The sequence below is a fragment of the Malaclemys terrapin genome, chromosome 8 (genome assembly GCF_027887155.1).
Source record: "Malaclemys terrapin pileata isolate rMalTer1 chromosome 8, rMalTer1.hap1, whole genome shotgun sequence".
Lineage (NCBI taxonomy): Eukaryota > Metazoa > Chordata > Testudines > Emydidae > Malaclemys > Malaclemys terrapin.
The window spans coordinates 92,445,750-92,471,098 of NC_071512.1; the positions used below are offsets into that span (position 1 = coordinate 92,445,750).

Consider the following 25,349-nt stretch of genomic DNA (forward strand, 5'->3'; position numbering starts at 1 on the left):
GAGGGAGGGGTCTGCACATGTGTTCGAGTGCATGCATATGCCCCACACATGCAAATAAGTTCCTCATTGCTCTCAGGGATGACCCACTGTGGCCAGGTGCAGAATGCCATGGATACAGGATTGCCGGGGAGGGTTTTTAAAGTATGGGGGAGAGAGAGGGGAAACCCAGATTGGGTTAGAGATAATTTTCTCTCTATCTAGCAGGATAGAGTGAATGGTAGCTTTTATGAAGATTAAGAAACTGACAATCCCCTAGAAATGGAGTCCTGTCTTCAGGACAAGGATGGAGCACGCAGCAGCAGAACTAGCTCCTTCATGTTACCCCCACACATACATTTGGGTAAGAGGCTGGGATCTCTTCTTTCTGAAGTAACTCTTACTGCAGTTATCCATGGCTTTGTGATCCCCAGACTGCCACGAGTCCCAGAGAACCAGGTCAGACCAACTGCCTTGCACAACAGGGCTGAAAATAGCAGTACAGACATTTGGGCTCCGGTTTCGAGACCCACGCCCCAACTCTGGGTTTCAGAGGCTGGGCCCTTATGTCTACAGTGCTATTTATAGCACCATAGTGCAATGGTTCTCAAACTTTTGTATTGGTGACCCCTTTCACACAGCAAGCCTCCGAGTGTGACCTCCCCATATAAATTAAAAATATATTTTTTATATTTAACACTATTATAAATGCTGGAGGCAAAGCGGGGTTTGGGGTGCAGGCCGATAGCTCGCAACCCCCCGAGAGGTCACGACCCCCAGTTTGAGAATCCCTGCCATAGTGTGTGCCTGAGTCAGCTGACCCAGGCTCTGAGACCGATTGCCACGTTTCTGGGTTTTTTTGCAGTGTGGACATACCCTAAGTGTCAGTGGGACTACTCACAGGCGTAAATACTTTGTTGAAACGGGACCTATAAAGAGGCTACCTTTGAAGACCACTCAGAAGAATCAGCTAGTGCAGAACATGGCTGCCACTGTCTTTGGACCCAATCATGCAAGAAGCCATACGTCTCGCAGGGGACCTGAAATATAGCTAGGCAATACATCTTTAGTCCTTGAAATCAATGGAAGCTAAAGCCCAGGGAAGAGGGTGGGCATCAGATCCTGAACTCCAGCCTCAAAGCGCTGTCTACACAGTATTTTAGAGCCCTAGCGCGAGTCCCGTTAGCCGTGTCTGTCAACACTGGGCTGGGTGGCTTGTTCCCAGTCACTCCAAAATGCTGCATAGACCATCACTGTAAACAGTTTGTGCTAATCAAAACTCTCCTTTCTAAGCAAAGACAGAGTACAGGGCATCTGTGCAGGCTCAGGCTGAAGTAGCATCCATGGCCTTCTGGGCAGCCCCTGCAGTGCTGGGCTATTGGATCCATGTAACTGTTGGTTAACTAGCCACAACCTCCCATCCTCAGGCCTATTGTGAAACTGTGCTTCATGGTGTAAAGCGGATGCAGAGACATCCCTGTGTTACCTCTCCCATGTGCCATAAAATGGGCTGCTTCTGCTGCATCTTGGCCCCTTACTTAAGCCAGAAGATTTGGTCCTAAGAAATCGACCTTGCAGGAGCTGACCAGGCAGACCCTGCTCCTGCACACTACAAGTTCTATAGTGTGCTTTGATCCATCCCACTTTAAAACAGGAATAGATCAAATTGCACTATGGTACTTTAAGTGCATGGGAACAGGATTCACATAGACAAGAAGCCCACAGACAAATGTAATGGAAGTGTACCACAGGCTAGTATGAGGTCAACTTACCTGCCAGCTTGGAGTACTAACTGTCCTTATAGACAAGCCCATAGTGAGACCTCATTTGGTATATGCACTCAGTTCTAATTGCCTTTTTCAATACAGAAATACAGTGGAAGGCAACCAAAATTATTCCAGGGTTCAGGATTTTAAATTCAACATATGCCAAAATGACTATAAAATACACAGCTCTAATACCCAGGACAGCATGTCACACCTGGAACAAAGTTAACCAAATTTTAACTAATATTTAAAGGATGTCAATTGAAAAAAATTCTGCCTGAGAATTTTGTATTCGGTATAATAAACTGGGCCCCAATGTCCAACTTCATTTCATGTGAGTGCATCTCTGTGCCGGTATGGAGCCCTACTGACTTCGGTGAGGCTCTGTGTGGCTGTCGTGGTGAATCTGTATGTAAAGAACTGCAGGATCAGAACTTAAGTCAAGGCCCAAAAAAAAAAAAAAAAAAAAAAAAAAATCCTCTCTATTTTTACAGCTCATTTACTTTGTGCATTTGACAGCACTTTATGTTTAACTTATTTCCACTGTTTTGTTGACGGTCTGTTAGAGCCCCTTTCGTATACAGTACTAACGGGATGATCTCATTCTGATGCACTGCTCTGGGAGAAACTCACATGTAAATCCTACAAGAAGGGATTTACTAGTAGCTGCAGTAATATTAAAGCAAGACTGCCAAATCAGTGCACAGATAAATGGGCAACTTGCATCCTTAGAGTTTCCAAACGACTTAATTTGTGTTTCCTTGGGAGAGGAGTGTTTTAAGCATTATAAATGGGTGATGTAGTCTTATGCAATAGGGTTTTATTAAGTCAAGGAGCAACATAATTCAATTAAACAGTGTTTTTATATATTAAAAAATTCAATCATAAACTATGTCTGGAGCCTGCATGACATCTGTTTTTCATGGATTCTTCAGGCTCCTTTAATGTGGAAACCCAAGCTTAATTTTTCCCAGGAGGTGTTATGAGATTAAAAGATCTCATACTATTTTCCCCTCTCCGCCTTCTCTACCACACAGCAGGCTAGCTGTCCTTCTAGCTGAGAAGGGCTGGGCATAGATTTATCTGCCTCTCATCAACATTCTTCTGGTTGGTTGGAGCAGTGATAAGGGCTCAGTGTGCTGGCACGGCAGTGTTCCCAGTCTTTTAAAGCCTTGGAACAGGGAACAAGCTCAAATCCATAATTCTGATCACCTGACCGCTGATATACTTTGTTACCATTGGACTGCCTTGGCCAATACCATGTTTTTACACCTTCTGCTTCTGTCCTAAGCTGAGATGGCTTGCAAACCACCTGTATGACATTAGCCCCTTTCTGCTCTGCAAAAAGCCCAGAGGCAGATATAATGGAAGGTGGGAAAGGCTGGCCAATCACATGCTCTCTCTCACCAAGGGAATGCTCTTCAAAAAGGACCTTAATCTTGACTCCTATCAGCAGTAGGAAACAGACCTTATGAGTTCATTTGTGCAGGGAGTGATAATTTGACTACCAGTTTTTCCTCCCCAGCAAGGCAGAGTTATAACCACTGATCCATATAGACGGAACATTTTAGGATGTTGGAAAATCGCTAGGAAAAAAGTGGACTCCCCCCACCCCCAACCCAAGGGGATTTCTGGTTCTTTAGAGGTCATCCAAGGGGATTTCTGGTTCTTTAGAGGTCATCCAAGGGGGCTTGCTAACTTGCTTAATGAGGTAAATCATGTCCTCATTATTATAGTGTACTACAGGGAATTATTCTTGGGGTTGACTTTTAAGTTCCTTTGAGAGAGCAGTCCTCTCGAAGGCAAATTGGCTCTTTCTTCCACACTGCCCTTCTTTGGGCTTCTTTGAGAGAAGATAAAGTAGATTTGTACCTGTCTGCAGTCTAGGCAGGATAATTACTTTGTCTTTAAGAAACAAACTGAATCTCCCCAAGAATTCAGGTGCAAGAGGTACACTAGGCTTTGGCCAATCCTCTCCATTGTGACCGGCTGCAGGAACACGGAAGTGCTGGTTTCAAAGCTCGTACCACAGAGAAAAGCAAACAATTTGCAGCTTGCTTTGAGTGAGTAAATGAATGAGCAGGGGGCCAGGAGTTCGGAACTTGCAAAATAGAGAGCTGACATGCTCCAAAAAGCACACTCTCTCCCCCCCACACTCCCTGTCACAATCCACCCCACCCCCCAGTTTTGAAAAGCACGTTGCAGCCACATGAATGCTGGGATAGCTGCCCATAATGCACCGCTCCCAACACAGCTGCAAATGTTACAAGTGTGGCCACACCACTGCGCTGGCAGCCGTCAGTGTGGACAGACTGCAACGCTTTTCCCTACTCAGCTGTACGAAGACAGGTTTACCTCACAGCGCTGTACAGCTGCAAGTGTAGCCAAGGCCTAAGTGTGAGAGTGAGAGAGTGAGAAAGAGAGAATTCTGAAACAAAAAACATTCCTTTGCACACACTCCCCTCTGGGGAGAGGATGAATGAACAAACACATGACAGGATGTCAAGTCACATTGCTTAGTGCACTACTGGAAAGCACTCAGATACTACAGTGATGAGTGTGGTATAAGAACCTATACAGAATAGAATAGTACAGATTGGGGGCTCCAAGTCCAAGAAATAGTGTTATGTGTTCCCATTCTGACATGACAGCAGCAGTTACCCAACAAATTATAATTTGAATTCTGTCATACACTCATTCCATGGTTCTGGTACATTAACGCCAGCTGTGTATTAGCATGATTGCTGCTGCTGCTAAATGTAAACAGCCCTCAGCTGCACTTGGAACACAGTGGGTGGCAGGGTCAGATGACAAATATATTTTCAAACTTACATTGCAAGTACAATAAAATACAAATTACAAATACAAAAATACTACTTGTCAGTGTCTTGGAAAGCAATCTGTAGTGTTTTCCAATGAATCCTGTATCAGTGCAATTCTAGAAATCTTAAACATTACCCAGAGGTCTGGTTTAACAAACCTGTATAAAACCAACTGTTCATATCAAACTTCCTCACACACAGTTATAAATATTGTTCATTTGGACTCTGCACGATATGAGCTTTATCTCCAGTTCTACATAATGGCAATAAACTACACATTGTTTTCATTGTCATCTCTCACTACTTTAATTAAAGTAGAGACTAAAATGTCAAGCTTATTTTATGTTGAATTTCCTATTTTATTGGTTCTATTTCCTTTTTATTGGTTTATTTTTACTACCCGATTGCTGTACTCGTGTTTTCATTCATCTTAAGCAATATAGCAATGTATACATTTTACTTCTAAACCAATGCTCAGATTGCCAAGCTATATACCAACAATAAACTGTCACACTTTAATCATCTTTGTCAAAATAAAACCCTCCTCTTTCATGCACAAACACAAAAAACCCACTATTCCATTAATCAGTTTTTTCATACTAGCCTGCTACCAATACTTCATTCCAATTTTCCATGAGACGCTGGCAAAATTCCACAGTACTGAAATTACAAAAGTTTGGAGGAGAAATATATGGAAAATCGACTATAAAAATAAATGCTAACAATTTGGCTTCTGATTACATACAGAACTGAAATGGTGTCTGGTAATAATTTGATTCAATAATTTGATTTCTTTGGAGTTCTCTTACACTAGTCAAGATGCTTGAGTTATACTCCCGCCTTTACCACCAGGTAGAGACAAAGAGTGATTTATTAAATGGTGTCATGTCCTTTGTTTAAGAGGGTCTTACGGCTTGATGTCCTAAAAAATAAATTATAACTAAATTATAACTACAATGCAGAAGCATTCATAGTATGGGGTGATGTGTTTAGACCAGTGGTGGGCAACCTGCGGTAATCTGATTGTGGGCTGAGAGACATTTTGCTGATGTTGACTTTTCGCAGGCATGGCCCCCGCAGCTCCCAGTGGCTGCGGTTCGCCATTCCCGGCCAATGGGAGCTGTGGAAAACGATGGCCAGTGCGTCCCTGAGGCCCACAAGATTCCTCTCCTCTTATGGGCTTATAGGTCGACAGCACAGTACATAATGGGAGGTAGCAGTCTTCCTGACTCTTCAAATAGACAGTCTGAAACAAATGACAGCTGTGAACTTTTTCACCTCCCTGTTCATCACACTGGGGTGTTAACTCTAAGACCCAATAATGCCACCTTAAATGTCAACGTTAACTAGTCCTTTGCTGATCACTTTAGCAGATTAGGTGAGAAAGGGGACTGATGCCCACAAAATGGAATTGGGAGTTGCTGCAGGGAAAGAAAGAAAGAAAGAAAAAGTGGAGAGAAAAAGGAAGAGAAATAAAGGACAGAAATCAATGTTCACAAAAGTAAAGATACTACTTTTGAATGATGTGAATGATGCTGAATGTGACAATAAGGCAGTTAATAAATAGTAACACTAATGAAAACAAAGGTTTGCTCTATAAAAGGCTATGTTTTACTCTTTTTCTTTGTATAACCTTTCATTATTACCTGTGGGATATCTGCTGTGGATTTAGGGTAGTTATATAGTTCTGCATAATAATCCTGGCCCCAGGATCATAATTTCATATTCAGTTTGGCCTTCTCCATAGAATTAGTTGGATGACCCTGTCAAACAAGAGCAGAAAACCAACTGGGAACCACTTAACGGACTCTGCCCACTAATCAGTATCAGAGAGAATATCTTTAATAGAGCACTCTCACCTGCTTCTTCTATGTTTTATTAGCAGTGGCTCCTATTTTATTTATTTTTAAATCACTTGCTGTGAGGAATTCGTAATTTGGATCCATGAACATTTTACACTGTCAACCGATTTGAGGTTCCAAGTTGCTTCTAGGCTAACTCTTTTTGTTAGGACAAAGCTAAAGTAAATGTACAGCCTATGAAAAGCGCCAAGATAGCACTAGAGACTGACGCCCTCTATTAATTAACAAAGACTATGCAACATGGGCGATGGGCTTATGAGTTTCACCCATACCACCTCCATCTCATGCGCCACTGCAAATGCTCTTGATTGGCAGGACCATTTCTGAGATGAGAGGGTAGCTCAGTTTCCATTCTATTCTAATCCTTTGCCTCTTTGCTGAGGCTGTCAAAATATCGTTAATTAGCATTAGCTGCATTAGTATTTTGATGTGAAAAGATTCCTGATGTCAATACTCAAAATACTCAAAAACCAGTGGGAGAACACTTTAACCTGTCTGGTCATTCAGTGACAGACCTGCGGGTGGCTATATTACAACAGAAAAACTTCAAAAACAGACTCCAACGAGAGACTGCTGAGCTAGAATTGATATGCAAACTAGACACAATCAACTCCGGTTTGAATAAGGACTGGGAATGGCTGAGCCATTACAAACATTGAATCTATCTCCCCTTGTAAGTATTCTCACACTTCTTAACTGTCTGTACTGGGCTAGCTTGATTATCACTTCAAAAGTTTTTTTCTCTTAATTAATTGGCCTCTCAGAGTTGGTAAGACAACTCCCACCTGTTTATGCTCTCTGTATGTGTGTATATATATCTCCTCAATATATGTTCCATTCTATATGCATCCGAAGAAGTGGGCTGTAGTCCACGAAAGCTTATGCTCTAATAAATTTGTTAGTCTCTAAGGTGCCACAAGTACTCCTGTTCTTCTTTTTGCGGATACAGACTAACAAGGCTGCTACTCTGAAACCTGTTATTTTGATGTGGGCATCTGTCCACTCAGAACTGGATTGAGACCACCAAACTTGCTTCACACAGACCACTGAACAGTGATGTAAGAGCTTATTTGTAACCATCTGGGGCCTAATCATGTTGAGGTTGGGGCCCATATTCCAATTCAAATAAATACAAACAACACAAGTAACATTTTCCAACACACCTGAAACCATGCCATAGCCCTGGATTATAGCTGTGCTCAGACATCTGAATATAGTGAATAATTACGTTTTATTAATATATTTCCATACCTAAGTAAACACATGTTAATGTGATACCTCTACAAAGTTGGACACATAATGAATGCAGCTTGCAGAAATTGCCTTTAACACATATTAATCCAACCCATTTTTCTCTTCCGGAAAGGCTGTTTAATCCAGTTTGGGTTTCAAAATCTAAGATCTCTGGGTTGAACTTTCTCTAGTGCACTTTATAACAAGCCAGAAATTACTTACTTCATCATTTACACCCACTAAAATAAGAGAAGCTGGGACTCCAGAATAAATCAGCCAATGATTTCATTACAGAGAAAATGGTTACATGGAAAACCAGAGCTGCCATATCCATAGAATCATAGAATATCAGGGTTGAAAGGGACCTCAGGAGGTATCTAGTCCAACCCCCTGCTCAAAGCAGGACCAATTCCCAACTAAATCATCCCAGCCAGGGCTTGGTCAAGCCTGACCTTAAAAACCTCTAAGGAAGGAGATTCCACCACCTCCCTAGGTAACCCATTCCAGTGCTTCACCACCCTCCTAGTGAAAAAGTTTTTCCTAATATCCAACCTAAATCTTCCCCACTGCAACTTGAGACCATTACTCCTTGTTCCGTCATCTGGTACCACTGAGAACAGTCTAGATCCAGCCTCTTTCGAACCCCAGCTATCAAATCCCCCCTCATTCTTCTCTTCTGCAGACTAAATAATCCCAGTTCCCTCAGCCTCTCCTCATAAGTCATGTGCTCCAGCCCCCAAATCATTTTTGTTGCCCTCTGCTGGACTCTTTCCAATTTCTCCACATCCTTCTTGTAGTGTGGGGCCCAAAACTGGACACAGTACTCCAGATGAGGCCTCACCAATGTCAAATAGAGGGGAATGATCACTTCCCTCGATCTGCTGGCAATGCTCCTCCTTTTACAGCCCAAAATGCCGTTAGCCTTCTTGGCAACAAGGGCACACTGTTGACTCATATCCAGCTTCTTGTCCACTGTAACCCCTAGGTCCTTTTCTGCAGAACTGCTTCCTAGCCATTTGGTCCCTAGTCTGTAACAGTGAATGGGATTCTTCCATCCTACGTGCAGGACTCTGCACTTGTCCTTGTTGAACCTCATCAGGTTTCTTTTGGCCCACTCCTCTAATTTGTCTAGGTCCCTCTGTATCCTATCCCTACCCTCCAGCGTATCTACCACTCCTCCCAGTTTAGTGTCATCTGCAAACTTGCTGAGAGTGCAGTCCACGCCATCCTCCAGATCATTAATGAAGATATTGAACAAAACCGGCCCCAGGACCGACCCTTGGGGCACTCCGCTTGATACCGGCTGCCAACTAGACATGGAGCCATTGATCACAACCCGTTGAGCCTGACAATCTAGCCAGCTTTCTATCCACCTTATAGTCCATTCATCCAGCCCATACTTCTTTAACTTGCTGGCAAGAATACTGTGGGAGATCGTATCAAAAGCTTTGCTAAAGTCAAGGATGACACATCCACTGCTTTCCCCTCATCCACAGACCCAGTTATCTCCTCAGAGAAGGCAATTAGGTTAGTCAGGCATGACTTGCCCTTGGTGAATCCATGCTGACTGTTCCTGATCACTTTCCTCTCCTCTAAGTGCTTCAGAATTGATTCCTTGAGGACCCGCTCCATGATTTTTCACTCCTCACTTCAGCATAGCTACACTGAAGAGTATTGTACTCTACAATGAATCCCTTTGAAATAAATGGGTCTACTCACAGAGTAAGAGGCTACTTAATGTAATTAAGAGCGACACAATCTGGCCTAACAATATTGGTAAGAGCAGGATCAGGACTACTGTTTTGTCATTTTCCAGTGGCCACAAGAGTGGCAGACAACACAGACTTTATTGCAAGCACTTTAATCCTGTACTATCAGTCCTTCCTTTTCCACAACTTAATTGAAAGCATAAGTAATCTTAGCATTAAATACTTACTCCATCATAGACGGTGGAATAGTACAACAGTCTTGGATTGCAGTCAGGGGTGATGTCAGGTGAGCAGTATATGAAGCTTCCACTACTTGCTTATTGCGATTCACTACATCCAAGTAACGGTTAAACTTCTCCCGAATTTTTTTTGCCAGCTGAAAACAAAAATACTTAAAATTTAATCAAAGACTCTTTGTACTATCTTCTGCCATGCTAATGAATCAGTGTTAAAGGAAAAACAAACTGCATACATTAAAGCTAAAAATTCCAGGCTTTATGCAACATATCAGTTAATTTTCACTGTGCAGGTTGAAACAGTCATCATGAGAGTCATAAAATGGCCATACTAAGCAATCCATACAAAATGCTAAAATATAGTTACTGTCTTGCAACAGATACCCAAGAATTTCCCCCTTTTCAGCCATGCTAATTTAGCTCTAGTTGAACCAGACGTCTTGAAAAATCACTAATTTTGCACTGTGAAAAATATACTTTAAAATGCATTAAAAATAACAATGTGTTGTAGCTGTGTTGGTCGCAGGATATTAGAGAGACAAGGTGGATCGGGTAATATCTTTTATTGGACCAACTTCTTTATTGGACCCAGACCAGAAGGAGAGTTCTGTGTAAGCTCAAAAGCGTGTCTTTCTCACCAACAGAAGTTGGTCCAATAAAAGATATTCCCTCGTTCATCTTGTCTCTCTTAAAAGTAATGCATCAGAGTACCTTCATTTAATTGTTTTAAATGAAAACTGGTACATAGCTCTCAGCCTTTGAAAGTTACCCAAACGTCATTCTCATATTTTAGTCCTCACATCTTCTAGCACAGGACCTGACCTAACTCCATTTCAAGTCAGTGAGAGACTTTCCACTGCTGTCAGTCGGAGTTGGATCAGATCCTTTGTGCAGTGCGTAAGGATACTGCTGCTGCATTTACCATCTAACACAAGTATTTCAAACAATTTTTTCCTGAGAAGGCCAAAAGAAAATATGATGGAGATTTAACTAAACCGACCAATATTATTAAACATAAGTACTTAAGGGTGGGCCCCTAAATCCATATTTAGGGTCCTAAATCAACAGCTTGAGCACCCCAAGTTGTACTGATTTCAATGGCAAATGTGGGTGCTTAGTGCCTTAAAAAATAGGGACTCTTGCTGAATTTAGGAGTTTGACTTTAGGCACTCTTTATTTGGTAATTTTGGCTATTCTCTTTACATCTCTCTACTTCACTACATTTCAGGGATATACAATTTCTTAAACATCTCACAGGAACCTCCCTGGGATATCTGCTTTTAGCCTGTCAGCCCAGGGGGGTCTGGATCAGCGTTCATGTTGCACTCCCTGTCGGTACCCAGCCCAGGCCAAGGAAGCTCATGAGCAAACCAGCAGACCAAATTCAGTGATGAATCCTGGCCACATGCCACCTGAGGCACGTTGCACATATATATGCTTAGAAGAAGATCCAAAACCCACTGAAGTCGGTGGAAATGGATCAGACCCCAAGAGCATGATTTTGTTTGGCACACTTGGTAATATCCCTGACAGTACATCCTCTGGGGCTTGCATTCTGAATGAAAGGGAATAATCTTTTAACAGTTTACTGCCAGTAGTGAATATTCAAAAATGCTTCACTTCACATTTTAATTAACTGTATCTTCAGAGCTGAAGAAAGTTCTTTAATTACTATATGTACACCATTTTGCTCTCTTCCAACTCCAACACCTCAGCTAAAGAAATGACCAGACAACACTAGTAAATTTGTACATTGAGAAATGCAATTGGTCAGTTCAGATCTCCAGGACTGACAAATGTCTTTCCTAACTATTACTAATGGAACATTTCATCATGATTTACTTTCTTATATGAATAATAAGGCCCATACTGATAACAGCAACGAATTTGCCTCCATTGTTCCATCAAATGTTCAGCTCAATTACAGGTCTCCAAGGAACATAGTTTTTAACAGACTACTGCTCAAATGAAATGACTTGTAGAATTATATCTAATTGGTTTTGTAGAATGATTTATTACTACCACACCAGAGGAGTACTAATCGCTTCCCTATTACATCTCTTTCAATTGTCAGATAATATGTAGCTGAGTAGGTTCTTTCTTTTTCTGTTTTCAGGCCAACTTTCTTTTTGAGTAACCGTATTCATCAGCATATTAAATATAACACTGGAATACCTAGCCCTCCTAAAAAATATACAAGCCAAAATTTCTAAAATATCATGTTTCAATACTGTCTTCAGAACATTTTTCTCTCAGTTTAGGCAACTGAATGGCTGTGGTCAAGCTTTCATTAATTATTAAAAAGTATGGGGAGCAGAGAGAGGTTTGAGCTGGCTGATAAAAATGGACGATGCAACTAACTAACAAAAAAATTTACACAAACCACATGTAGAAAAAAGTACAAAAAACACTTATTTAAATTAAAATGTTAGTTTTTTGTTAACTGAATACGATACATAGTGAATTTTTGTCACAGAATTTGCTTTTTTACATTAGCAGTTCAACTGGTAATAAAACCCATGTCCCTATGAGCAACTATCCCTCTGTATATTCACCAAACCCTACAAGTCTGACAAATCTTTTTGCAGAATTGTCTGTACCACCAAACATAGGGATTCCACTGAGAAGCTGATGTTACTTATATAACACCTTCCCATCAGCTGATCTCAAAATGATTCACACTCATTTTTCAAAGCTACCCAACACCTCCTGTAGTTGACAAGTATTGTCACCCACACTTTATGAATGAGGCACAGAAAGGAGTTGCCTAAGATCACAGAAAGCTGCAATTTGCAAACAATCTTCTGACACAGTGGGGCATTGTGTGGTGTGAGACAGAAAATTCAGAGAGGCCTAGACACCAAGTGGCTGAAGGAAGAAGATCACAGTACATGAACCCAGTCCCGCCACTACTGTTCAGGCTTACAATCTTCCATGTTCAAAACAGAACAGATTGAAAGAACTATGTCAAGACCAAACCTGCTGTAAAGAACTAAAGAATGTACAGCATTTGTCACAACTTGTGCCCATTTGATTCCCACACAAAAAAAGTGTATCAAGGGCAAACCAACTGTGAAAAAAAGGTAGGGATTATGAGGTTATTGGCCTAGTGGACAGGGGACGGAGGGGGAACAAGTAAATGTGATAAATCTGGATTTTAGTAAGGCTTTTGACACAGTCCCACATGACACTCTCATAAGCAAACTAAGGAAATGCGTTCTAGATGAAATTACTATAAGGTGAGGTCATAACTAGTTGAAAAACTGTACTCAAAGAGTAGTTATTAATGGTTCTCTGTCAAACTGGGAGAACGTATCTAGTGGGATTCTGCAGGAGTCAGTCCTGGTTCTGGTACTATTCACTATTTTCATTAATGACTTGGATAATGGAGTAGAGAGTATGCTTATAAAATTTGTGGATGACGCTAAATTGGGATGGATTGCAAGCACTTTGGAGGTTAGGATTAGATAACCATTTTGTGTTATGATGCTACCTATGTGTAATGCATTTCAAATGTCAGCATTTGACAAATCAGAGAATTGGTCATAATTCAACAAGATGAAATTCAATAAAGAAAAGTAAAAAGTACTTCATTTAGGGAGAAAAAAATCAAATGCACAACTGCAAAATGGGGAATAGCAGGCTAGATGGCAGTATTGCTGAAAAGAATCTGAGGGTTATAATGGATCATAACTGAATGAGTCAACAATTTGATGCAGCTGCGTAAAAGGCTAACTCTCCTTCGGGGATGTATTAACAGGAGTGTAAGACACAGGACGTAATTGTCCTGCTCTACACGCCACTGGTGAGACTTCAGCTGGAGTACTTTGTCCAGTGCTAGGGCACCACACTTTAGGAAAGATGTGGAAAAATTTGAGAGAATCCAAACACAATAAAGGGTTTAGAAAACCTGACCTATGAAGAAAGATTACAAAAAAATGGGCATGTTTATTCCTCCAAAAAGACGACTGAGGGGGGACCTGAGAACAGTCTTCAAATATGGTACGGGCTGTTATAAAGAGGATAGGTTTCAGTAGTAGCCGTGTTAGTCTGTATCAGCAAAAACAAAACAAGGAGTCCTTGTGGCACCTTAGAGACTAACAAATTTATTTGGGCATAGGCTTTAGTGAAGTGGGTTCTAGCCACGAAAGCTTATGCCCAAATAAATTTGTTAGTGGATGGTGTTCTCCATGTCCACTGAATGCAGGACAAGTACTGTAGTAATGGAGCTTAATCTGTAGCAAGGGAGATTTAGGTTACATATTAAGAAAAGCTTTCTAATTACAAGGGTAGTTAAACTCTGGAATAGGCTTCCAAAGGAGCTTGTGGAATTGCCATCACTGGAGGTTTTTAAGAACGGTTTTGACAAACACCTGTCAGGGCTGGTTTAGGTTTACTTGATCCTGCCTCAGTGCTAGGGAATAGACTTGATGACCTCTCAAGTCCCTTCGAGCTTTATATTTCGAAGATACTATGAAAACAAATTTTGAAACCTCGAACTTTGCTGTGAAATGGAATAGTCTTCCTCCTTTCAGCTCTTGTCACAGTCCCCTTCAACTCAACTTAAAAAAATTATTTTTCTTTTTGCTATTCAACTTTTATCTAGTACACCTATACCTCGATATAACGCTGTCCTCGGGAGCCAAAAAAATCTTACTGTGTTATAGGTGAAACCGCATTATATCGAACTTGCTTTGATCCACCGGAGTGCGCAGCCCCGCCCCCCCGGAGCACTGCTTTACCGCATTATATCCGAATTCATGTTATATCGGGTCACGTTATATCGGGGCAGAGGTGTACTGATGTTTCTACATTTTCCCCTTTTCCTTATGGAAGTGATATTGAATAACGATGACCCGGTATTTTTTAGTTACCAGTCAGGTTAAACAATAACACCATTTTGTGTTATGATGCTACCTATGTGTAATGCATTTCAAATGTCACCGTCTCTACTGACAATGTTTCATCACAACATCAGTGAATTTCACTTTAATTTTTCCAGAGACATTTTTCTCATTGTGTATTCCCTTAGAGCCTTTTTAAAGCTCCTTTTACTTCTAAGCACTACATCTCTGAAGTCTTCTTTTTTGGGGGGGGAAGGGGGAGAGGAGAAGGGGGCTAGGAGGGTGTTCAGAGAAAGGAAAGTTACTGAACACACTTTATTTATGGCTGTATCTTAAAGTTAAATACATTTTAAATGTCAAAGACTGTATTCAAAATATGTATCAATGAATTTGACAAGCATGGATGGTATAACTGACTTACACCAGGGGATTAACATCCAGGAAAGTTTCACTTGTATGTTGAAGAATGTATTTAATAACTTATTTTTGAATTCCTTATGAGTCATAATATTTTTGACATCATGACTTTATAGATCTATCTTGGGGATTTATGAAGTCTTGTATTCTAGACCATCTCATAAATGATATTTACTCTTCTGTATCCCTTTTATTCTTAAAAGGCCCATTGCTGTCCTCCATACTCAGAGCAGACCACTGAGTTCTGCTTGAGTTAAGCACCTCAGGCTCACAACCATCCCAAGCTATTTGTAAATTGATACTATTACAGACTCAGATTGTTATCAATATCATTCAGAGAAATGAGAACCATTTTTACCAATATATGAAGAACCAGCAATTCTCCTTTTCTTAAAATAATGAGAGCCCAGTTCAGGTTCCCGGTCTTTCAGTACTTTTAGCAAAGCAGCCCATAACACACACTAGGAAACCTTGAAAGCCTTTTCTAGTGGCTCAATTGTTGTCTACTCCAAAAATTTTAAAAGGGAGCTCTAGTATCTTGAAAGTCACTCTGAAAACTATTACATCTCTACCCAGATATAACGCGGTCCTCAGGAGCCAAAAAATCTCACTGCCTTATAGGTGAGACTGCGTTATATCAGATTCGGGCCAGTACGCCATGCCACACTGGACCGTCTTCCCTGGCAGTGATTTAAAGGGCCCGGTGCGCCAGCTGCTGCGGGGAGCCCCGGGCCCTTTAAATCACTGCCAGCGCTCCGGCAGTGGGGCTTGGGCGGGAATTTAAAGGGGCTGGGGCTCCTCGCAGCGGCCAGAGCCTCTGGCCCTTTAAATCACCGCCTGAGCCCGGCTGCCAGATTTAAAGGGGGTGGTGATTTAAAGGGCCTGGGGCTCCACACGAATTCGGATATAACGTGGTAAAGTAGCGGGGCTTGGGTGGTGCTTTAAAGGGCCTGGGGCTCCCCGCTGCTTTACCGCGTTATATCCGAATTTATGTTATATCGGGTCGCGTACTATCAGGGTAGAGGTGTATTATAATCACATCAATATTTATTTAGTTTATTTTATCAATGTACCTTAAAAACATTAAGTCTCAACACCACTGGAACTATATCCTCATTTTACAGATGTGGAAGCAGCTGAGGAGATAATGCAGAAGTCAAAATGTCACTTAGCTAAAACACTGATCTCCAAATTCCTTTAGACAATACATGGAGATGTATTTCTTACTGAAATCTGCAACTGAACCTCATTCATGACTGCTGTATCCTTCAGAGTTACATGAGACAATCTCTTAAGTAAAAGGGCAGACCCCTTCACACCTATTGTTGGCTACCTTTTAATTGGCTCTCTCTCAGCATTAAGTAAAAATTGTCACTTAGACCATTAATATGAAGTGTTGGCATGATAAACACCCCTTTCAGCCTACAAGCACCAGAGAGTGTAAGGAAAGCCCTGTCATCTAATACCCTCACTGATTTTTTTTTTTTTTTTTAAACGTTCCCTTTTCTTCTCTCTTTCCTTAAAATATTTTAAAGGGCTTTGTCTACTGCAAGAGAAAAAAAAAACAGCCTGCCTTCCCAATATGCTACTTAACCTTTGTTAGAATCCAGTTTATGTGCTAACATACAAGATCGATTACAACAAAATCACAGCTTTTTCCATTGTCCCTCACATCAAGACTGGCTATGGTAGTGAAGCGCCCAAGGCAAAACTGGATCATATCTGACTGATAAGGGACCTCTAACAAAAGGTCCCTTTTATTATTAAGAATCTTAAAGTGAAACATTGGTGTGCTTTTCCTGTTAATGTTTTGGGTATTCAGCTGAGGAACATTAGAACTGACTGATAGTTTTTTAAGGTCAAGACTACATAGACATGGAGTGCTGATACATGAAACTGAGGGGAAGTGGATGGCAGCCAAGAGCATTATTCTTCTCTTCCTTGGGTTTGGACTATGTGGGATGAACTTTTTAGGCAGTATCTGACCTGCATCAGTGACAAATGCAGAATCTGATCCATAGATTTTTAGGACCAGAAGGACCACTATGATAATCTAGTCTGACCTCCCAGTTGTTCTGAGATTAACTGTAGATTCTTCTTCAGTTTCCTGGTTTGTAGCCCCAAGAACCTACGTATTTCACCACGATCTTCAGACACTTTCTCTCATGGACTGTGAAAGGGTTAAATTCACAAAGGAATTTGTCCCTCCTTCCTACCAAAAAATTGATTGGGCTCCACTCTGGACTAGGTGGAGAGCTACCATGGTTTGTATTATATGACACGTGCGAAGTCTTCCCTCTGATGCAACAAGAAACAGAACAATTAGTGGAAATAGGAGAGAGCTAACACCCTAAACTGGGACTTGGCAGATCTGGGTTCAACTCTTGGCTCCACCCCTGGCTTTGACACTATCTGACCACGTGCAAGGGATCAAGAAGGGATTTTTCTCCCCAAATGTATTCTGTTTTTTTAACCTCCTTCTTCTGAAGCATCAGGGATGGCCACAGATGAGCTGGGACATTGGATGGGGTGCGCCAGGGCGCTGAAGTGGCACCATGCTCTCTCTCTCTCTTTCTCAGGTGCTTGCTGGCGAATTCTTGCTCACATGCTCAAGGCCTGACCAAATAGCTATATGTGGGGTTGCGAAGGAATTTTCTCCCAGGTTAGATTGGCAGTGTCCTTAGGGGTTTTTTTTTTTCCCTTCCTCTGTAGGATGTAGGTGCAGGTCACCCGCCAGGATTATCTGGGTCTCTCTCACTTAATCATTTTCTTGCCATTGCAGGGACCTCAGGCAATGAGGAACCTCAGTCCCTCCTATTGCCCACCGAGGTTGTGGAATCTCCATCACTGGAGATTTTTAAGAGCAGGATTGACAAATACCTGTCAGGAATGGTCTCGCTAATACTTAGTCCTGCCATGAGTTCAGGGGACTGGACTAGATGACCTCTTGAGGTCCCTTCCCGTGCTACGATTCTATGATTCTTTGCCTGTCACACACAATAGTGGAGTCTCCTGTGGATTGTAATTCTTTGGTCTAATTCTGGTTGTTGGGTGTAGTGTGCGAGTGATGCTGGTGGCCTGTGATGTACAGGAGGTCACACTAGATGATCTGGTGGTCTCTTCTGGCCTTTGGCTTTGACTCCTGCATAACACAGGCAATAGAACCTCACCCAGAAGTTTTTTCACCAAACCTACAACTTCTAGCTGAGCTACAGCACATCTTTTAGACAGATATCCAGTCTTGACTGAAATACTTCAAGTGATGAAGAACCCTTTATGTGTTGGATCGTTAGTGTGAGGGCAAAGCAGCTCTTTGATATTTATTAAAGGCTATTAATATATTTTGTAACATGTTTGCATCAGGTATTTCCCCTGAAGAAGGGGACTGCTGTGTAGGACTGTTGTCTATAAAAAGGTGCTTGTCCTAACACTGGGTGGACGAAGGGAAAAACATGGGTATTAACACCCGGGTGTCCTTTCCCATAGCTTAGATAGCTAGACTATAAAATTTACCTGTCAAAGGAAAAAGGTAATGAAGTTACGGAGTATCCAAGAATTTTGAAAGGGGAGCCTAGCTGAATTATCTGGCAGCTGGCCAAAGGAAGGAGCCCAGAGAGGCTGGCCCTGAAGCAGCTTTAGAGAAGGAGTTACGGTATATATTTGCAGGCTAGCTGCAAATCTCCTGGGTATCTAAAGGGTTATAAAACCCAAATAGCTGCAGGGAAAATGAGTAAATAGAAGATTAGTAGGGATGAAGAACTCCCAGATGTAGGGGCCAGAACTGCCAGACTTCAGTCTGAATGTGGAACAAGAACCCCAGCTACAAAGGAATCCATAAGCTGAAACTCCAATGAAGAAGGCTTCAAGGACTGATTCTCTGGGATTTTTATGCTGTGTGCGTGTGTTGTTTTGTTCCCTTTGTTCCCCAACAAGCCAACTTGGCCTGTAAACTGGACATCTGATCCCTAAAACTAATTCTCCCAAGGTCCATGCGCCTCACCCAGTGTCTAATTTACTTTGGTTGGGTCATGCATGATTTATATCCTTTACTGAGATTTTTAGAACAAAGTTTTATGTTCTGCATTCTTACACAGTGAATGAGTTTGGAATGCAATATGGAAAACCAAGCATGAACATAACTGATTTTTAAAAGAGGTATGAAGTCAAAATGGCTCAAAGAGCCAATCTCATTAAATACATTATTATTTAGTGAAATTTCTTCAGTGGGGGCAGAAAGAAGGAACACATTTTGGATGTTAGAAGGAAAATACATCAACTTCAATTATCAGCTGTTGTGAAAAAAAAGTTCCCATGTGGCAGAGACAGGCTCCAATTAATGACGAGAGGGAAGAGCATCTTCGCAAGCAGGCTGGCTAACCTAGTGAGGAGGGCCTTAAACTAGGTTCACCGGGGGGAAGGAGACCAAAGCCCTGAGGTAAGTGGGGAAGTGGGATGCCGGGAGGAAGCACAAGCAGGAGAGCGTAAGAGAGGAGGACTCCTGCCTCATACTGAGAGAGCAGGACAATCAGCAAATTATCTTAAGTGCCTATACACAAATGCAAGAAGCCTGGGAAACAAGCAGGGAAAACTGGAAATCCTGGCACAGTCAAGGAATTATGATGTGATTGGAATAACAGAGACCTGGTGGGATAAATCACATGACTGGAGTACTGTCATGGATGGATATAAACTGTTCAGGAAGGACAGGCAGGGCAGAAAAGGTGGAGGAGTTGCATTGTATGTAAGAGAGGAGTATGACTGCTCAGAGCTCAAGTATGAAACTGCAGAAAAACCTGAGAGTCTATGGATTAAGTTTAGAAGTGTGAGCAACAAGGCTGATGTCATGGTGGGTGTCTGCTATAGACAACCAGACCAGGGGGATGAGGCTTTCTTCTGGCAACTAACAGCAGTTACTAGATCACAGACCCTGGTTCTCATGGGGGACTTCAATTACCCAGATATCTGCTGGGAGAGCAATACAGCGGTGCACAGACAATCCAGGAAGTTTTTGGAAAGTGTAGGGGACAATTTCCTGGTGCAAGTGCTGGAGGAAACAACTAGGGGCAGAGCTCTTCTTGACCTGCTGCTCACAAACAGGGAAAGCAAAAGTGGATGGGAACCTGGGAGGCAGTGACCATGAGATGGTTGAGTTCAGGATCTTGACACAAGGAAGAAAGGAGAGCAGCAAAATACAGACCCTGGACTTCAGAAAAGCAGACTTGGACTCCCTCAGGGAACTGATGGGCAGGATCCCCTGGGAGAATAACATGAGGGGGGAAAGGAGTCCAGGAGAGCTGGCCGTATTTTAAAGAATCCTTATTGAGGTTGCAGGAACAAACCATCCTGATGTGTAGAAAGAATAGTAAATATGGCAGGCAACAGCTTGGCTTAACAGTGAAATCCTTGCTGATCTTAAACACAAAAAAGAAGCTTACAAGAAGTGGAAGATTGGACAAATGACCAGGGAGGAGTATAAAAACATTGCTCAGGCATGCAGGAGTGAAATCAGGAAGGCCAAATCACACTTAGAGTTGCAGCTAGCAAGAGATGTTAAGAGTAACAAGAAGGGTTTCTTCAGATATGTTAGCAACAAGAAGAAAGTCAAGGAAAGTGTGGGCCCCTTACTGAATGAGGGAGGCAACCTAGTGACAGAGAATGTGGAAAAAGCTAATGTACTCAATGCTTTTTTTGCCTCTGTCTTCACGAACAAGGTCAGCTCCCAGACTACTGCACTGGGCTGCACAGCATGGGGAAGAGGTGACCAGCCCTCTGTGGAGAAAGAAGTGGTTCAGGACTACTTAGAAACTTTAGCAAAGCTTTTTGATACGGTCTCCGACAGTTTTCTTGCCGGCAAGTTAAATAAGTATGGGCTGGAGAGAAAGCTGGCTAGATTGTCGGGCTCAACGGGTTGTGATCAATGGCTCCATGTCTAGTTGGCAGCCGGTATCAAGCGGAGTGCCCCAAGGGTCGGTCCTGGGGCCGGTTTTGTTCAATATCTTCATTAATGATCTGGAGGATGGCGTGGACTGCACTCTCAGCAAGTTTGCAGATGACACTAAACTGGGAGGAGTGGTAGATACGCTGGAGGGTAGGGATAGGATATAGAGGGACCTAGACAAATTAGAGGATTGGGCCAAAAGAAACCTGATGAGGTTCAACAAGGACAAGTGCAGAGTCCTGCACGTAGGACGGAAGAATCCCATTCACTGTTACAGACTAGGGACCAAATGGCTAGGAAGCAGTTCTGCAGAAAAGGACCTAGGGGTTACAGTGGACAAGAAGCTGGATATGAGTCAACAGTGTGCCCTTGTTGCCAAGAAGGCTAACGGCATTTTGGGCTGTATAATTAGGAGCATTGCCAGCAGATCGAGGGAAGTGATCATTCCCCTCTATTTGACATTGGTGAGGCCTCATCTGGAGTACTGTGTCCAGTTTTGGGCCCCACACTACAAGAAGGATGTGGAGAAATTGGAAAGAGTCCAGCAGAGGGCAACAAAAATGATTTGGGGGCTGGAGCACATGACTTATGAGGAGAGGCTGAGGGAACTGGGATTGTTTAGTCTGCAGAAGAGAAGAATGAGGGGGGATTTGATAGCTGGGGTTCGAAAGAGGCTGGATCTAGACTGTTCTCAGTGGTACCAGATGACAGAACAAGGAACAACGGTCTCAAGTTGCAGTGGAGGAGGTTTAGGTTGGATATTAGGAAAAACTTTTTCACTAGGAGGGTGGTGAAGCACTGGAATATGTTACCTAGGGAGGTGGTGGAATCTCCTTCCTTAGAGGGTTATAAAGTTTAGGCTTGACCAAGCCCTGGCTGGGATGATTTAGTTGGGGATTGGTCCTGCTTTGAGCAGGACGTTGGGCTAGATGACCTCCTGTGGTCCCTTCCAACCCTGATATTCCTATGATTTTATGATTCAAAATAGAGAAATGAGGGTATTTGTTTCAACGACAACAATTTTATTATATCCTCCCGGAAGGTGTTTTGTATGTTCTCTTGCCAAATTGTATCCGATTTCTTTCTTAACTCTCTGTTGGATTTAGGAAAGCTACTCATGCCCTTTCTGATGACAGGTTGGATTGCAAACAGAAGATCTAGGGAATGTCTGCTCTCTCTCAGTTGTAATGTATCCTATGGAACCATGCTAACATCTTCTGTAGAGCTTAGTGCTATAATAAGTCTGACATGGTGACTTGTTTATATAACAGTGACACTTCCTGACCCTTTTCACAAGCCATTGATACAAGTTGTTGCATGTAAAATTGCTAAATGCTACTTCTGTAATATGCATCAAAGGGAATGCCCATGTCAGTTATCTCTGCAGCCGTGTCCTAGAAAATCCTATGCAAACAGAACTCGTGCATCTTTTCACATGGACCTGCTTATTTAACAGCATCTCACACAGAATAACTTTATACAATGGAGGAAAAAGCATAAAGAACTCCTTCAATTTTTGTGGGCTCAGAATTTCATTAAAAAATCTTAAGTGAACTGCAAGCTCCATAAAACACCTTGATCTTACCAAGTTGTGACAGCAGAATCAACAGCAGAGCATAAGCTAGCCCATATCACTCTGCTACTCCTGCTGGTCAATCACTATCCACCTGAGCAGCAGAGACACGGTATTTGGGGCACAGGCGTATAAAAGAGTGACAAACAAGAGTTTACAATTCACTGCTTGACCCCTCCTCTAGCTAATTTTCCCCTGGGTGTGCAAGAGTAATAGGAAATGAAGGGAGCGGAGAGGGCTTAAGAGGAAAGCAAGGAGTTCTGTTTTAGCTAGGTTAAGTTTAATTTAATGGCAAGGGATCAGGAGAGGCCAAAGAAACAGAGACTGAATGGATGGAGACAGATCAGGAGTGAAGAGGCACATTTATGAATGGTCAGGGAAAGTAGAAATAGCATTTGAAGTTATGTGATCAAAAGAAATCACCCGACGTTAAGATGTAGAGGGAGAAGAAGAGAGGGCCTAGGACAGGAATTTGTGGAAAACTCAGACACTGCGAGAAAGGAGAAGAACCTAGGCTATGAAACTCACTACCAGAAAAAGCAACACCACGCATTGCGTTCAATACAAAATACGAAACTCCTCTCCTCTTTGACTTAGCTTTTCCTCAATAAAAAATTCACAAACAAAGCCCCAACCATCACCATCATCAAACTCCACACAAGAAGCTGCAAAGGAAGGTGGAGAGAGATTATTTCTAGGTGAAAATAGGAGGGGAATCAGATACTGCTATAAGGAGGGTTCATACAAATGCATAGACTAGATGGATCCAGTAAAGGAGGCACTATGGAAACTAAAGTGAGGGAGAAGGAGAACTAGGAGAGGACAGTGTCACAAAAAAGACAAAGGAGAATAAGTTGCCATAAAAATGGAGTGGTCAACAGTGTCAAAAGCAGCAGGGGAGTCATGGAGAAGAACGAGTACACCTGGCCAGATTTGAGGACTTTGAAATCATTAAACCCTTGGTGAGTAGTATCAGTGACAGGGAGAGAGAAGCCAGACTGGAAGGGATCCAGGACAGAGTTGGGGGATATGAATTTGAGGCTGCTATTGTAAAAACTTTTCACTCAAGGAGTTTTGAGCTTAAAAATAAAAGAAGAGGGGAGACTGAGCAATAGTTACAGAGGAAGGTAGGTTTGAAGGTTGGCTTGTTGAGGGTGGGAAAGGAGGGAGGGATAGAGGGTGAGTCCAAAGTTCAGATGCTATATCCCCTTTACTCTTTCTTCAATTCACTTCTGTCAAGCTATTCAAAAAACTCTTGGGCCTGTCCTAACTTCCTTCAATTCAACATATCTTAAATTGATCAAAAAAATTGTTCAATCAAAACTATCATTATGCATCTTTGACTTTGGATTCTAAACTTACATTCTCTGAACTATCAGGAACCTTGATGTCTCACAATCTTGAACAGATGCTCTCCACGCTCATCTGCAAATTCTTCTACTCTTCCCAGAATATTTCCTGTGTCATGTGTGACTTAAACCACCCATTTGAAGAAATGCTTATTCTTACCTTCCTTTCCTCTCAGTCTGATGGTTAGAATATTGAAACTATTCTTAATGCATGTAACTCAGTTAAGATTCAAACTCTCTTTATAGGGAAGTCACTGACACCATGCCCCACATCTATGGTGGAAATACTTACTTCAACGTGGAAAAGGTTATATGGCACTAGTAGTAAAAGTGGGCCAGAACTTAATAACCAGATACTAACAGACTGTGAATCCCAGTGATGATTGAACATTATGATATTCTGAACAAAAAGTGCTCTCGACTATGCTTGTAGCTTTATCCATCGCTTCCCATGGACTCAGACATTCTATGTTTCAGAGTGACACACACAATGACATGGAATCCTACTGTACAGATTACTCTTAAGAAATAGACAGCTCGAGATTTTGAGAGCACAAAGGGTCTAAAGTTTTAAACTTAAAACCACTCCTTGTGTGGCATAAAGACAGTTGATTATATTAATCGCTGGTGCTTAAGGCCAACAGCTGTAGTTTTTCCCTCTCTGTTCCCTAGACGTCATTGTTTACATGGTGTTTTTTGTTTTGTTTTTTAAATAAAAATTGAGTGGCTTTCCAGAAAACTATAAATAATTGCCTTCGGGCATCAGTTGGTAAGAAAAAGTTAATGACTGACCAAAAAAAAAAAAAGGAGCCAGTCATAGGGGATTTAATTTGCTTACATTTTATTTGCATTTGTTCAAGATGCTCAGTTGGATGCATCGCTCTTACTCATAAAACTCCAGTTATACTACTCATGATTCATTAGGACTGAAAGACCAAGTTATTAATAAAACAGAAGTGCTCAATTATTCTTCTATCCACTTCAATATTGAGCTTTTAACCACAGTAATTATACTCTATTGTGGCCCCATTTTTCTTCTGTGACAGTTAAGTACTCATCACACTACTTACAATGTTTAAGTAGATATAAATAAATGTCTAGAGTTAATGTGTGCATCTGTGACGGGGATTTAAGCTAGTGTTTTTTTTTTTTCTCAAGTAAAAAAAAGTGTAATGAAGGCTTCAATAAAGAAGAGCCACTTCAGTTTCTGAATTTCCCAAGCACACTTTTTACTTTCAAAAGCCATCTGATATGTATAATTTAGCCCATGTGACTTTTATGTGGTGTGCAGACCACCCAGAAATGGTAGTGAAAGATATTATTCTTCAACTTTAAATTAAAGCCAGTGAGCCCTTCTTTACCAACGTCAAGATGATTTAAGGACTAAAACTTCAACTTACCATGACAATTGCCCCATTTTGGACATGTTGCACACAAGCACACACATTTGTGCATGCTCATACAGAAACAAATTTCTTTACAATGGACTGCACAATAAGCCACATTCTTTCTAATACCATATACAGTATGGCATAGATTTTTCAAGGCAACTAATGATTTTTGGTTGCTTCCATTTTTGGATGCCCAACCTAAGGCATCTTATGGCCAATCCATCAAGAGTTTG

At 41.8% G+C, this 25,349-nt stretch overlaps 1 protein-coding gene across 3 annotated transcripts in view; it reads right to left on the reverse strand.

The window, feature by feature from the left end:
- CACHD1 (cache domain containing 1) overlaps positions 1–25,349 on the reverse strand; it is a 207,610-nt gene that overhangs the window by 97,817 nt on the left and 84,444 nt on the right. For 2 of the 3 annotated variants that reach the window (XM_054037560.1, XM_054037561.1), the window contains exon 3: positions 9,596–9,744. In XM_054037560.1, the coding sequence (XP_053893535.1) occupies positions 9,596–9,744 (149 nt within the window). Of the gene's footprint in view, positions 1–6,210; positions 6,219–9,595; positions 9,745–25,349 lie in introns of those variants that run through there. The other variant, XM_054037562.1, reaches the window with a different exon arrangement.